The sequence below is a fragment of the Protopterus annectens genome, chromosome 6.part0, assembly GCF_019279795.1.
Source record: "Protopterus annectens isolate FY-2018-M chromosome 6.part0, PAN1.0, whole genome shotgun sequence".
NCBI lineage: Eukaryota > Metazoa > Chordata > Ceratodontiformes > Protopteridae > Protopterus > Protopterus annectens.
In genome coordinates this window covers 1,849,518,984-1,849,534,988 of record NC_056737.1, presented here as the reverse complement: position 1 = coordinate 1,849,534,988, position 16,005 = coordinate 1,849,518,984, and the positions used below count along the sequence as shown (strand labels likewise).

Here is a 16,005-nt window from a genome sequence, read left to right as displayed (position 1 = left end):
CCACATAACCGTGGTGTTGTCCATCTTTACCATTAGTTGTCCTGGATGAAGGTAGTCCTTGAAGGCTGTCAGTGCATTCTGTACAGCTAGCATTTCTTTTTGATTGATATGAAGGTACATTTGATTTGGGCTCCATTTGCCCTGAATACACTTCCCTGCCAGATGAGACCCCATGCAAAGTCTGATGCGTCTGTAGTTAGGGTTTGGGGGGCAGGTGGTGGTGTGAATAGCAGTCCCTTGTTTTGGTGGCAGGCCTCTGCCCACCATAGGAACTCTAGGTGCAGGCAAGGTATGATAGGAGTCATTGTTTCCAGGCTGTGACAATGTTGACTCCATAAACTTTTTAAGTACCACTGAAGTTTCCTCATATTCAGTCCTGCATATGGAATTAGAAGAACGCAGGAGGCCATGAACCCCAAGGCTTGCAGAATTTGTCTTGCATATAGCAGGGTTTTTGTGGCCACCTGTTTGAAGTAAGTCACCAAATGAATTTGCTTTTCTGGCGTAAGGAAAGCCATCTGGGCAGTTGTATTCAAGCTTGCACCCAGGAAAGTAACTTTTTGAGAGGGTACCAATTGTGATTTCTTTTCGTTTATGGTGTACCTTAGACAAGTTAGAACCCTTTTTACAAATTCCAGATGTTTTAGAAGAATGGCCTGGTTTTCTGCCTGAATTAGACAATTGTCCAGGTATGGATATATTTGAATATTTCTTTGCCTGCAAAATGCAATTACTGGAGCCAGGCACTTTGTGAATACCATGGGTGCAGTAGACAAGTCAAAGGGCAGTGCAGAAAACTGATAATGCAAGTAGCCTGCTTTGAGGAGTAGGTATCTTCTGCAAGATTCCCTGATTGGGATATGCAGGTAAGCCTCTTTTAAATCTAGAGTTGCCAACCAGGCATCCTTGCCTAGCATAGGAAGTAACTGGTGAAGAGTCAGCATCTTGAATTTTGGAATGTCCAGAAAGGTGTTTAGAGTAGACATGTCCAGAATTGGACGCCATGATTTGTCTTTTCTGGGTACAAGGAAAGGTCTGGAATAGAAACCTTGTCCCTTTTCCTCTTCTGGTACTAGCTGAATAGCCCCCATATTTAGGAGGGAAAGTACTTGCTTCTGAGCCTCTGCCCACTGATTTGGGGGCAGGTCTGGCCACCTGTTTGGAATTGGCAACGTGTGGAAATGAAATCTGTATCCCTGGGACACTATATTTAAAACCCATTTGTCCTGGGTTATAAGTTGCCAGTTTTTTGCATGAAGAGCCAGTTTTCCCCCAAAGGGGCAGCTGGGAGGTAAGTGCTTGGTAATTTTAAAGGAAAGTCATTGAGACTGTTTACCATAGGGTGGTGTCTTGTTATTTCCAGATTTGGAAGTGGAAGCACTCCATTGCTTAGTTCTGAAAGTCCCTTGAGACTGAAACCTGGTGCTTTTAGAGTGTCTGGGTTTGGCTTGAGTAGCTCTGGAAGGAGCTGGAAAGGACCAGTTCTTAGTAGGCCAGAGCCTACTAAATCTTGGAAGTTGTGCTTGTAAGAAATCTTTCACAGTTTGCATAGATTTAGCTTTATCTTCCATCTTTTTTAGAACTTCTTCAGCCTTATTGCCAAACAGACGGTCCTGCTGCATAGGAGCATCCAACAATTTTGCTTTAACATGATCTGGCAAAGATTGCTACTTAAGCCAAGCATGCCTTCTAAGCAAAGACCCAGTAACAGCAGCCCTGCAAGAGGCCTCCAAAGAATCAAAACCACATTGCAAAGTAAGTTTTCCAACTTGTTCAGCTGAATGCAATAAATCCTGTAAATCCTTATTTTCCACACAGTCAGAAATCAACATAATTTTCTGTTTAAGCAGTCCCATGATATGCTGTTGATATTTTAGCATATGGAATTGACAGTTTAAATCCCTGATTGCCAAGGTTGCAGAAGTATAAACCTTTTTACCCCATCTATCCAGCGCCCTGGGGTCTCTATCAGAAGGGGTAGGATTTTTAGCAGTAGAAGCCTTAATGCCCTTGGGCCCCTGAGAAATGGTTTCAGGGTCCGCAACAGGATTTTTGAAAAGGAATTTGTGGGACTGAGGAACCCTGTAGTATCTGTCTGGTTTACTAGGGGCCGGAGGCAGTGAATCAGGAGCCATACTGGATTCCGAAAAAACATCATCAACAATGTCTAGTACAGGAGGTATAGCCAAAGACCCATGCTGAGGAAGAAGAAGGAAATCCCTAAGCCTCTTTTTGGATTCAGAAAAAATCCTGACTTTCACAGTGGAAATGCTCCCGTAAGGTATGTAAAGTTTCCCCAAAAGAAAAGTCCTCAAGGGGAGAAGCAGAGGGAATGGAATCCTCTACATCAGAGTCCTCATAAGTACATATGGACAAATCCAGGTCATTAGAAGAGTCAGAAGAAATAGAATCCTGTTCAAAAGATTCATAGGCAAGTTCATCCCTAGGCCTCTTAGAAGGGGGGGGGGGGTAGGCATAGGGGCCTGAGCATGTGGACTGGGCGTCGGTTTTTTTAGACACAGATCAAGATTTAGGCCTTAGTATTGAAGGTGGATCGGTTTAATATGCAAGTCTGTAGGCCTGAATACACCCACAGAAGCCGGTACCTGCATAGCAGCTCCGGACCCATCCAAGGTAGAGACATCTGCAAGTTCCATAGGTGAAGCATCTCGCGGCATACCAGACTCCGAATGGGTCTCAGTAGAGGCCTGCGAATCAGAAGTAGTGGGTATCAGGGGCTGCGAAAGCGCCTCACTGAGTACCGGCGAACTGGAGACTGGCTTAGGAGAAGCGTCGTCGGCAGTTTTGGACCTCAACGGCCTGTCTCTGTCTTTTCCTTTGCATTTTTTCGGTATTCCGGTAGTCAGATGGCTAGCTGACATCATTTCTGGATAATTAAACCAATAATCGAAATATTTAGAAGCAAAAATGTACCGACGACGGATAGTGCGCTGATTAAATAAAGCACAAAACCGACAGCAAGATACGTCGTGGTCAGGGCCTAAACAAGGAATACAGTACAGATGAAAATCCTTATGAGGTATTTGCTTCCCATAAGTAATACAATTATTAACTTTTACTGACATCGGTAAGGAGCAAGAAAAAGTTTCCCCAATGGGGTACTTAGCTTTTAGTTGAAGACTTTGGTTCTGAAACTTGAAAACGAAAATTTTAGGAGTCGGCCGACTGGCACTTGCGAACTGCTTCTGCTTCGGGCACCGCGTGGCAGGAAAGACTGATGTAATTGCGTCGGCTGCATGTTTTATACCCCTGACAACCTGACGTCATGGAAGAAGGGACAGCAACTGACACAGGACCCAAGACTTTGTTAATCAGGCCGACTGAGAGCAACCTGCCAGCAGATTACACAAATGTAATGACTGCAACAGTAAAACACGAAGAACATCAGAAAATACACCCCTGGGATCCCACCTGTGGCCCTGTTGGGACAGGGGAAACAGGTGCTGACTTTGAGGGAACATGGGCAAAATTCTTGGCTCTGCTTATAAGGGCCTCTGGGCCAATAGCCTAGTATCATCCAATGAACCTATGAACATATAAGATGAAATATGTTGTATCCTCTAATTATTTATTTACTAATTCATGAGTACTTCAATGTTGTAATAACATCCTTAGCTAAATGTTTGGATAAATTACAGTAATTCTTAACTTAATCATCTAGGGAACAGTAAGCATTAATATCTTGCTAAACTTATGAAAAATATCATCTAGGGAACAGCACACATAATATTCTCAAAGCAAACATGAATACATGAAGAATGTAAGATTGTTTGCTAACCAGAAAGTTTCATAACTCAGTAATCAAAACAGCTGAGCAGTTAGCCTACTGTCAAACATATGGTTCAAGTTACATGAAATAACATCTGCTTTTATTTTTAGTACAATACCTTAATGCTCTCATTGATTCGGTACACAAGCCATGAAAACAGTCTGCTATACAAGTTCTTTGCCAGAGCATCACGAGCATAATAAGCCTTAAAAGAAAAAAGGAAATATTAGCTTAAGGGAGCCCATGCATTAGCATCAAGAACAAACTGAAGCAAGAATAATTTTATACTCATCAACTCAATTCAGAAAATACAGATTGCAACATCATTCTGAAAACACTAAATACTCATTCTTTGTGCTTCAAAAGAATATTTTACTGGAGACTGAAATCAAGACCCTGGTGTGCTGGTGAGAATAGTTTTCAGACTGGAATATTTTTAAATCACATTTTTTTATCTAATTGTTTACTAAACTAAACAGAATCCTCTGTCTCTCTTCCAGCCACTACTCAAGCCACAAGGACATAACAAATGTAATCTGCATGGATAGTTTACAGAAGCTAAACAACCAGAAGGTCTTTGGACGAAAAGCACAGGACCTTAATGAAACCTACAGGGTTAAAGGGGGGACATCTATAGTCTACAGAGACAGTGACTAGAAGCCAGGGCTAACTCTTCTACCCTAAACCCTTGGAGCTTTGAGTCACAGTTCTAGTAACCATCCATCTGTGCCACCCAAATGATTATTCAGATTTTGTGTTAAATGCTGTACTTAAATGTATAATTAAAAACTGTACAACCATAACACAGACTGCACTGCAGCCAGAAGGCTGACTGATTCTAGTTGCACCAGTTTCTTCACAGGGAATAAACGTATAGTCAGATGAATGAAAACGGCATCTTCGTAAGATCAGATAATATTAAAAGAAAAAAAAGTAAGTTTGTAAATGCTCCTCATCAAAAAACATCTAACAATATTACATGGAACAGCTTGTAAATTTTGGGATACAACTTGTTCAGTATTAAAAGCAGTAAGTTATTTTGCAATAAAGAACTACTTGTAAACAAAACCACAATAAACATGAATACAAAACAACACATATACATGTGTTTATGTGTGGGTATGTGTATATATATATATATATATATATATATATATATATATATATATATATATGTGTGTATATATATATATATATATATATATATATATATATATATGTAGTACTGAATATTGAAAGTGACTGGTGTTGACTGGCATGTGATCGAAAGGCAGTTTTCAAACGGATAGAATGCTGACTCAAAATACAGCGCCTTTGCTACAGAGAATGGGTTCGGCATTGTGCGCGGAGTACGCGGTTCAGTGAGGAACAGGGAATTAACCCATTTCCTCACTGCAGTGTGATCTCGGAGTTGGTATATATAATTTGCAGGGGATGTGGGGGTACAGGGCGGCTTGTCCCCCTGCAAAATAGTAAAATACATGTACTGTTGACTAGGTAATATCACACTGAGGTAAGCTGCATAGGATTGGTGACTGACATCACCTCCAGCTATGATGAACACATCAAACTATGGGTGTCGATGTATTCAGTTTCAACCTGGTTGCATTTTTGCCATTCCGGATTCAGGATTTCAGGTCGGCCATATGACCAATCGACGTATGCAGTTTCAAAATATCAACAGTAAACCTATATATAATTTTAAGTATGTTGCATCTTTCGGCTTTTCCTGGTTAGGGGTCGCCACAGCAGAACTCCTGTCTGCTAATGATTGGCAGTAGATTTTTACGTGCTGAGTTGCCAGCTCTGACGCACAGCCTTCAATGAAGGTACACCCATTCACGCATGTCTCAACATAGAAGACGCTTTAGCTGAAAATCGAACAGGACAACGTCTTACTGTGAGGCGACAACACTACCGCAGCACCACCACCGCAGCTAGATAATTTTACGTAGATATATATCTATATCTATATAGGGATTCGTATCACTTCATTGATAGACCATTTCACTGACATTCATTTCACTGAGACCAAATCACCTAAAGTTCATTTCACCGACATGTCATTTCACCTAAAACTTCACTGACAAGTACTACTCTAGGGCAAGTCAAAGGTATATGTCATTTTCCCCAGTGTAATGTGATCCTCGTTTTAGTATATACAGTTAAGGGGGGTGTGGGGGGGGGGGGTCGTAGCCCCGACCAAGTTGGGTTTTACCAAATAATGTAAAACCAAATTAAGGGGGGGGGGGGTGCGCACACACACGCGCGCACGTGTGTGTGTGTGTGTGTGTGTGTGTATGTGCACATGTGTATATATATATATATATATATATATATATATATACATACATATATATATATATATATATATATATATATATATATATATACACACATACATACATACATGGATCTAGGACGTTTGATTTAGTTCCCAGATAAAAATTCAACTTTCCTTGGGTAAAGAAAGCCATTTGCACAAAAGTATCTAGTAGGAAGCCCAGAATCACAATCCCCTATAACAGAGTCAAGGAGGATGTTTGAATATTTTTCTGGAAGCCTAGATTGGTAACTGGAGAACATGAGACTCTAAAAGATAAGTAAGGAAATATGTGAATCCCTTGGAGTCTGCAATTAGCTATCACTGGATCTTGACAATTCGTAAACACTCTTGGAGCTGTAGATAACCCAAGGAGTACTGCAGAAAAGTCATAATGTGAACCAGACACAGAATCTAGGAAATTACCTGAAGCCTGTGGTTATGAGGATGTGATAAACATTTCTTAGATCTAATGTTACCATAAAAATCAAAATAAGAATACCAGATAACAGACTACGTAGGATCAACACTTTGAAATTTGGGTACTTATGTATTATCGCAACCACACTGCAAGCCTGGGATATTTTGCGATGTTTTGGAGAAACGTTTAATGTTAACCTCAAATGGGGTGTGTAAATGCCTAACTACTATTCTGTGACAATGCTTGTGAGCCCTGAAGAGGGATAAGGGAAAATGCCTCTCCCCCGGGAAGCGTCCTTTACCAATGATTTTCAACTGTCATGTCCGAAGGCAATAATCAGTCAGGAATGAGTAAGCAGGGACTTTTACTTAAGAAAACCTTGTTTCTAGCCATACCATTTCAGTGATTTTCCCCAAATCACGCACAAAGTCCAAACACACATCTGGTTGTCTCCCTCAAATATTTAAGTCTCAGCTGGTAACTGCAGATAGCTAAGGAGGGACAGTGGGACACAATGCAACAGAGGTACTTAACCTTATATGTGCAGACTCATTGTAAACACACAACTCACATGAGGAGTGCCCTTTTAAAAACAAACGATGGTTCCCAATTGTACAATAAAACTAGCATTTAACATTACCGGTGCCCAACAGCAGCGGGTTTTGCTGGTTTTGCTGCAATGCACTTGTGAGTAGAACAGTAGCAGATGAATTAACCTCAAGCTTCAGGGTGCCCCATGCGGACAACTGCAACTGTCATACCTTGTACGCATAATTTTTAAAATACAGCAGTCTTACACAGGGAAGTAAAAATGTACTCAGTTTTATAAACGAGTAGGTGCCACACTTCCCAAGTAACTCTGACAACATCTGTTCAGCAGGAGTAGGGCTTGGAAATGAGCCATTTCTCCTGCTCCAAATGTGGTTGCGATAATATGTAAGTACGGAAATTTGATACCTTCACAAACAGCTTGAGAAAGATCTAGAACTGGTCTCCAAGAAAGCTACTTCTTTTGAACTAGAAACATTCGAGAGTAGAAGCCTTTCCATCTTTGATCTAATGACACTGGTTGTTTGAATCCTAAGGTCGGCAACCTTTGAAAGAACCTGAGGAAATAACTCTAGTTTGAAAGATGGGATGGAATCTCTTGAAAAGAGGTATATGCATCCAGTGCCAACTGTAACCATCCTGAAACACTTTTATTACCCATTAGTCTGATACAATGTGTGCCACAGCAGAAGACTGACAGCCAGTTTCTGGGACAGATTCAGAGAGAGAGAGGAGAGGAATGGAGGGGGGAAGGATGTTGCTATAGTCAATCTGGAAGACTAGACTGTCCCTTTTTCCTGAAAGGATCTCTGATTTTTCTTGTTTTCCTACTGCTATCTACTTTTTCCCTGTCTGCCAACAGAAGGAATGCATTTTTTTTGTTAAAGGGAGAAGAGGATTTGTGAGATTTGTAATGGGCACTTGAAAAATCTCAGAAACTCCCTGAATTAATTTCAATCTTATCAAATTCTTTGAGGACCCCAAGTAGCAGATGGGCCAAACAAAACCTCCTTATCTACAATAGGGTTTAAAATCTCAGACTTTACCTCATCACCAAACTTTTGGTCACGTACCCAGGCATACCTCCTCAAAACTGTAGCAGTAGCACTGGCCCTTGACACAAAACTTATTTCTTTTTCAGAAAATTATACCCTGTGACAGTAAGTATGGCTGCCTAAGGCCATATATCAGCAAGGTTCTTACAAGTACAGCCTGTGACCATCAAACATATTAAGCAGCTTACCTTATGTGGCATCCTGTTCCCTGAAATAATTTATTTATTTATTTATTTTGTTGCATTTGTTTACCGGGAAAGTCCACTGGGCCTAAAAGAGCCCATTTTCAGTGGAGGCCTGGGGAGAAAAGCTACAACAAGAACATAAGATACAGAATTGGTTCTTTCAAGCTTTTTTTAAAGTTGTTTCAGGTTTCAACTTTGTTACTTAGAAGTTAACTTGTGAGTGTTTCTGCCATTTCACACTGAGCTAATCGGAGGAAGTCAGAGGAAGGGCTCTGAGCTAACGAATAAGAGATGTATAACATTAAGTATCCTGTTTTTTGCTTATTTCTGAGTTATTTATAGCACTTTTATTTTACTCACTGTGTGTGAGGTATTAAGTAGAATTTTCTATAATTGTTCACCATCTGGTTGGGTTTGTTTTTCTGATTTTTGTTTCCCATCCTCCCTCCCTCTTGGTATCCTGTTTTTATACTTGGTGGCTTTGCAGTTGCCTGCCCCTACTGTAAATCTGATCTGGGACACTCCTCCCTGTCTAGTGTCATTACCTCTTTCTACCTATTCCAGAGAGAACATTTGAGAAGGCCAACCCAGTTAGCTTCTGCTCCTCCTTTCCCCTTTCCACTTTACAAAAAAAAAAAAATTTCTAAGCTTGTTTCCTGCCTTTCCTATAAGTTGTCTAGTCCAGATGCAGATTTGCTGTATCCAGGACTCTTTTGTAAGCTTCTGAGCCTCCAAGCCTTTCTCTGTTGGAGGGAGGCCTTCTATCTTAATTTTGCTTCTTAGAACTAGCCAGTTTTCTAGTTTCAGCACTCAAATCTGTTTCCTTGAGCTCAGCACTTGTTCAGAACTCATTGTAAGCACTAAATAAGCTACAAATTACTACAGCACTCAACTTTCCTCACTTGACTAGAGGAAAACAGTTTTTAGTACTTAATAAATAAGCACCTATCCAGGCATGTCTAAGGGTCAGCTCCCGTTGTTTTCTCCTGTCTACCTGATGAATCTGGGCATCTTGGGGGCAATGCAGCAATTGCCTCATGTACACAGACAACCCTCTCCTCTTACCACCCAACACTACAACCTGTGAGAGATGTACTTATATAACCAAACTGGAAGCAAAGTTCTCTTCACCCAAGACTGGACTGGACAGTCAAGAGGAGAAGGTAAACACTTGCACCACACCACACTCATCACATAGTCCCTCAAAACCTACACCACCAAAACACACATAGAAACACAAAACACACACCTACATTCACGGAGGCTCTCAAAAAACATCCACCCAAGCAACAGGGACCTCCAAAGCAGAAACGCAAGCAACCGCCACCCCTCAACACAACCCAAATGACACATAGCCCACAAACTTCGTGTGCCACTCAACCACAGCCCATAAGGCATAACAATGTACCCGACACTCTAGTCATAGGTGACTCTATAGTCAGGCACAGTGACATTCCACTCACCAGGCTAAACAAGGAGAAAGTTACTGTCAGCTGCCTGTCAGGTGCCAGGATCCGCCACATAACACATGCACTCAGGTAACTCCACAGCAAGTACAAATATGACTCTGTCATTGTCCATGTTGGTATGAATGACCTGAGACGTACCTCCCTGGACTACATGAAAAGAGACATGGAAGTGCTTTCTGATCTTGTAGCCCAGGCAGGTATGACCCTAGCCCTAAGTAGCCTCCTGCCATCACCCAGAATGATGCCACAGTACAAGGACAAAATGATTGACTTCAACAATTGGCTAAGCTTTTGGTGTCATTCTAAGGGGATCCAGTATCTGTCTGCCTGGGATGACATGATCGACAAACCACAATGCTTTGCCAGAGATGGCCTGCACCTGTCACCCTTGGGATTCTGGATACTGGCTAAGGCTCTTGCCACCCCTATAGTGCCTTTTTTAGGCAAGATTCAAATGACAAATTCACCAACGTAAAAGGTACAAGCAAGCAAAATATGAAGGTAATGCTACTCAATGCTAGAAGTCTAAACCTCAAAATGCACTCACTCGAGGCACTCCTTAAAATGGAGAACATTAACATCTGTGCAGTGACAGAGACCTGGTTCAAGGCTCCAGAGAGCACCCCTGCATTACCAGGTTATAATTCATAATACACCTTTCGGCCACCTAACTTGGACCGAAGCACTAAAGGTGGAGGCGTGTCCATATTCATTAAGGATAGCCACACCTTCAGGCTAGTTGCTCAGCATAATGCATCTGAGATTATCCAAGTGCAACTAACTCTGAGCAAGACCGCAATGCAAATTGTAGCTTACTACAGATCCCCCACCATGTCCCAGGATTCCCACTCCTCATTTCTTGATACACTGGAAAATATTAGGGTACAACCTAACACCCTAATAATGGGCGATTGCAACTACCCCACCATTAACTGGGAAAACTACTCATGTACCAACTCTTGTGCTCGTTTTCTGGAATTCATAAATTCCAGTGCTTTGGATCAACTTATCCAGACCCCCACCAGGGGCAGCAATATCCTAGACCTGGTCATTACCAACATGGGCAACCGGTGTTCCACACCAGAGGTCAATTCCTCGTTGGTCAGATCCGACCATAAGCAAATCACCCTAGACATCCACATCCCAGCCCTACCCCCCATTAGGGAAACCACCGTAAAATATTTCTCCAAAGCCAACTTCACGCTTCTTAAGACAGAAGTGGCAAACTTCACGATGCCCATGCTGAAGGACAATAGAGATATGACTGCTGAATCCTATACAATTGCACTTTATAAGCATTTACACGAGTGCATGGATCATGCAATCCTTAACAGGACCAAGATGCTATCCTCCAAAAAAAGGAAGACAATCTGGTGGTCCCCTGCTATAAACAAACTCTACAACAGAAGAAAGAAACTGTTGCAAAAAAGAGTAAAATCCCATGATTGGAGGAACTCTGTGGTCAGCCTCAGTAAGAAGCTGAGATCCCTCATAAAATCCTCCAAAGCTAGTTACGAAAACAAAATCGCCACTGATGCTAAAGACAACCACAAAGCATTCTATAGCTATGTCAAGAATCTCAATGGCAACACTCAGATTTGCTCTAAGTTACAGCACAATGGCAATACATATACAGAACTAACTGATATTGCCAACATCCTGGCAGATAGGTTCAGTGCTAGCTTTACCCCTCTCTCATCCCCTAAAGGGCCCAGCTCTATACCGGAAGAATGCAAAGTACCTGTAATCATGGCTGCACAGGTAAAAAACACATTCTCCAAAGCCAAGAACACAGCATCCATGGGACCTGACAACATCCCAGGCTGCATTCTACATGCACTACAGAACGAACTGGCACCCCACCTAAGTACCATGTTCAATCATAGCCTCATCTCAGGCTTTGTGCCCACTGAATGGCACACAGCAATGGTTATCCCACTCCACAAAGGGGGAGCCACCACAGACCCCGGGAACTACCGCCCAATTAGCCTGACGAGCCTGGTCTGCAAGGCTATGGAGTGTATCATCATGGAACTTATAAACAATGACATTGGTAATCTCCAAACTCTGGACCCTACCCAGTTCGTGTTTGTAAAAGGCAGATCATGTCTCCTAAACCTGATAGACTTCTTTGAAGCGGTCACCAAAGCTGTAGATGAGGGTAAGGTGGTACACACAGCCTATCTAGATCTCGCCAAGGCTTTCGACACCATCCCCCACTCTGGAATTATAGACAAACTCACTAAACTAGGTATAAATCCCTATGTCACAAGATGGGTTGTCAACTGGCTCACTGACCGAACCCACACTGTGAAAGTAGCAGACTCTAAATCCATCTTCAGACCAGTGACAAGTGGAGTACCACAGGGTTCATTCCTAGGTCCTCTCCTGTTTGGTATCTACTTCTCTGAAGTACAGGCTAACACAGAAGGTCTTTGGCAGATGACTGCAAACTAAGAGCCATAATCAAATCTCCTAACAATATGGATATCCTACAAAAGGGCCTCACTGAGACAGATGCCTGGTGCCAAAGCCATGGCCTCAAGCTCAATGCCAAAAAGTGCACTGTCATCCCTTTTGGTAAAAACTCTGTACCCATGAACTACCACATAGGCGGTAGTCTACTTAACACCGAAAGTGTGATAAGATACCTTGGGACACAGGTGGATAGTAGTCTCTCCTTTGATAATCACATCGCCACAGTAGTCAGGAAATCCTTCTAAGTGGCACACCTCATCACAAAAGGTTTCTCATCCAGGAAAAAAGAGGTCATTGTTCCCCTCTACTCGTCACTCATTAGACCCATTATAGAGTACAACACCCCTTTTGGTATGTACCTCACAAGACATCTACAACAACTGGAAAGGCCACAGAAATACCTCACAAAGAGGATTACCGGTCTCAAACAGATGCCCTACGCAGACCGTCTCAAAAAACTCCAGCTTTACTCTCTCACATATCGCCTACTCAGAGGCGATCTCTGCCTAACATACAATGCTATGTCAAACCCAGAGCTGTTGGACAAGCTCCACGTGCAGAAATCCCAGTCCCTCTGAGCTACACGCTCTAGGGACCCAAACCTTGTCACCACAATAAACAGAACATGCTGGAGAGATAGATTCCTGTCTCAAAGACTTCCCATACTCTGGAACAAACTACCTATCTATATCAAACAAACCTCCTCATTAGCACTCTTCAAGAAAAATCTTGATGATTGGATGGGAGATAGGAAATTCACCCCGGGGATCACTTCTGTGGCTCTGCTTGACAGGGGCACAGGAAAATAATTTTCTTGGGTGGTAAAAGCCAGGGTATCATTTGGCTAGGCTTATATAGGCCCTAGGGCCAATAGCCTAGTACCTACCTATGAAACTATGAACACTAATTGGTGCAGAAGTAGAAACAGTGTTATACATAGTGATTACAACAATATATGCAGAATATATACATAAAAGCAGGAAATTAGATGGTTTGGTTTCAGCAAAATATACAGAATATATACATCAAAGCAGGAATCTAGTTGGTTTGATTACAATAACATATACAAAAAATATACATTAAGGCAGGAATTTAGTTGGTTGCCAAATGAATTCAATCAGAGATATATAAACAGATATATTAATCAGTATTATTGTACCAATATCAACAAGTGATGAAAAAAAATAATAAATATGGAGAAAGTATCATCAGTCACTAGTAACAAAAAACATAGGGGTTTAGTTATCATATAAGCAGAAGGAAGAGGTTAGGTTATAGAGAAGGTACCTAGCCAGGAAGAGTTGAGATGTTTTTTCAGAATTTGTTTGAAGGTGGTGATGCTGCCTGTGTTTCTTATAAAAGGTGGAAGTGAGTCCCATAGTCTGGCGATGGTGAAGGAGTAGAGGAGTTGATCAGCAAGAAAGGCGGGCTTTTCTACTTTTAGAAGTAGATGATTTTCAGACCTTAGTTGCCTACTGGGTTGGTATTTGGCAAGTAGAACTGAGACAGCAGGACAGTATGTGGGTCTGTAGATTATTTTGTGTGCTGTAGTTAGTTGGGTGAATGAGAGATGGTGGGGGAGTTCCAGCCACCCTAATTGTTTCATTGAGTTACAGTGGTGGGATGAGAATTTGGCTATTCTGTTGTAACACACATCACGTTTGGATTTTGTAGAATTTTGGATATTTGTGAGAAGAGGGGCACCATAAAGGAGAGAGGGTAATAAAAAGGTAGTTGCAAGGGTTTGTCTAGTACAGAGGCTAAGAAAGTACTGGTGCCTGTAGAGCATAAGGAGCTTTTGGAGTTTTTTTGATCTTATTGTTTATGTGTAGGTCAAAGTTAAGATTTTCATCTATAATAATGCCTAGTAATTTAGTGTATGGGACAACTTCTATAGTGGTATTGCCTTGGGGTTGTACAGTGAAGAGTTTTTTATCATGGGGAGTACTTCTCTTAGGGGTAAAACTTACTAGTTTAGTTTTTTTTTTGGATTTAGGGCAAGATGACTGTTAAGCATCCAAGATTTGGTAGAGGTGAGGGCATTCTGGGTGATTTGCTGGAGTTCAGAGCTGGAATTTGCAGTGCATGTTATTGTAGAGTCATCAGTGTACTGGATTTCTGAGCACTGTGGAAGAGTGGAGTGAAAGTTATTAATAAAGATGTCAAATGAGAGAGAACAAAGTATGAAGCCTTGAGGTACCCCTGTGGAAATATTGAGAAAGGGAGAGTAAGATTGTAGCCATTTGGTGGATTGTTGCCTATTGGAGAGACAGCTACTGAACCATTGTAGGGTAGGTGGAGAAATGTGGAGGGTGGATAGATTGGAGAGGGGTACAGTGTGGGAAGTGGTATCGAGAGATTTGGAGAGGTCGAGGAAAAGTGAAGCAATTATTTTACCAGAATCCCGTGCCTGGTTAACTGTATCAAGGAAGGATACGAGGGTGGTAGTGGTGTTGTGTCCTGGTCTGAAACCATGCTGAGTGGGTGATATAATTTGGCAGGTGGTTGAGGAGTTGGGCATGGATGCATTTTTCCAGTATTTTAGAGAGAGGTGAGAGAACTGCTATGGGCCAAAAGTTTGTGGTGTCAGTGTTGGTGCCTCCTTTGTGTAAGGGGAGAATGAATGCATTTTTCTATATGTCTGGGACAAGGGATTCTTTAATCAATCTGTTAATAAGTATGCTGATGTGATAAGTTATATAGTTTACAGCTAGCTGCAGGAAGTGTGGGGGTAGACTGTCAGGGGCCACAGTACAGGGTTTTAGCTTACGTAAAAAATTTTTTTATTGTGGTGGTGGGTATGGGGGCGAATTTTAGGTTACAGTTGAGGGTAGGATTGTTTTCTGGGATGATTTGGTCACCAGCTGTCTTGGTGGTGGTGATAACTGTAGGAAAGGTGGTGGTTAGGTTAGCTATGGTGTCAGTGAAGTAGGAAATGAAGAGGGTGGCAAGTTCGATAGGGGATTTGTGTGGGTCAGGGAATGAGTTGCTTTGAGAGCTTGGGTTTAATAGCTGGTTGATGGAAAACCAAAACTTTTTGGGATTATTTTTATGAGGGCTTTGTAGGTGGAGGTAGTGGGCTTTTTTATCATTGGTTATTAGAGATTTTGCCTGGTTATGGAGTTGCTTGTAATGTAGTAGAGTTGAGGGGCCTTTGTTTTTTGCCATGATTTCCAGATTTTATCCCTTGTAGACATTACTTCTTTGGTGGATTTTGAGAGCCAACTTGCATGGTTATGTTTTATTCATTTTTGTGGGTCAGTGCTTGCGTATTTAGAATGTCTAGGAATGTTGAGTTAAAGAATTCAACAGTCTCATTTAGTGGTAGGGATTTGAGGGGGTTCCCAATTTACTTTAGCTAAGGTTTCATTAAATACAGATGGTTGGAATTTAGCCAAATTTCTGGTTGATTTGTATTGGTGTTGGCCTGGGGCTGGGGTAGTTTTGCATAGGATATATACTGGGTGGTGGTCACTTATGGTATTAGGTAGTATGCCTGCAGTGATGACATTGTTAGGGTGAAAAACTAATATCCAGTCTACTGTGGAGCCCCAATTGTTATTTTTGTGGGGTTTGGTGATGTCTTCAGTACATTAAGAGAAGTTGTAAAGGTTTACGTTTTTTGAGGGGTTGTTGTGGGCAATGTCTAGCTAATCAATGTTTACATCACCTAGAATGATGGTTTCATTATCTATATTTTGGGAAGTCTAGGTAAGTATGTTTTCCAATATTGGT

The 16,005-nt window shown here is 41.7% G+C and overlaps 1 protein-coding gene across 4 annotated transcripts in view; it reads right to left on the bottom strand.

Annotated features, from left to right (window-relative positions):
- Positions 1-16,005, bottom strand: part of MYO1B (myosin IB) — a 2,891,345-nt gene that overhangs the window by 964,925 nt on the left and 1,910,415 nt on the right. For all 4 annotated transcript variants that reach the window (XM_044075201.1, XM_044075202.1, XM_044075203.1 and 1 more), the window contains exon 12: positions 3,909-3,995. In XM_044075201.1, the coding sequence (XP_043931136.1) occupies positions 3,909-3,995 (87 nt within the window). The remainder of the gene's footprint in view (positions 1-3,908; positions 3,996-16,005) is intronic.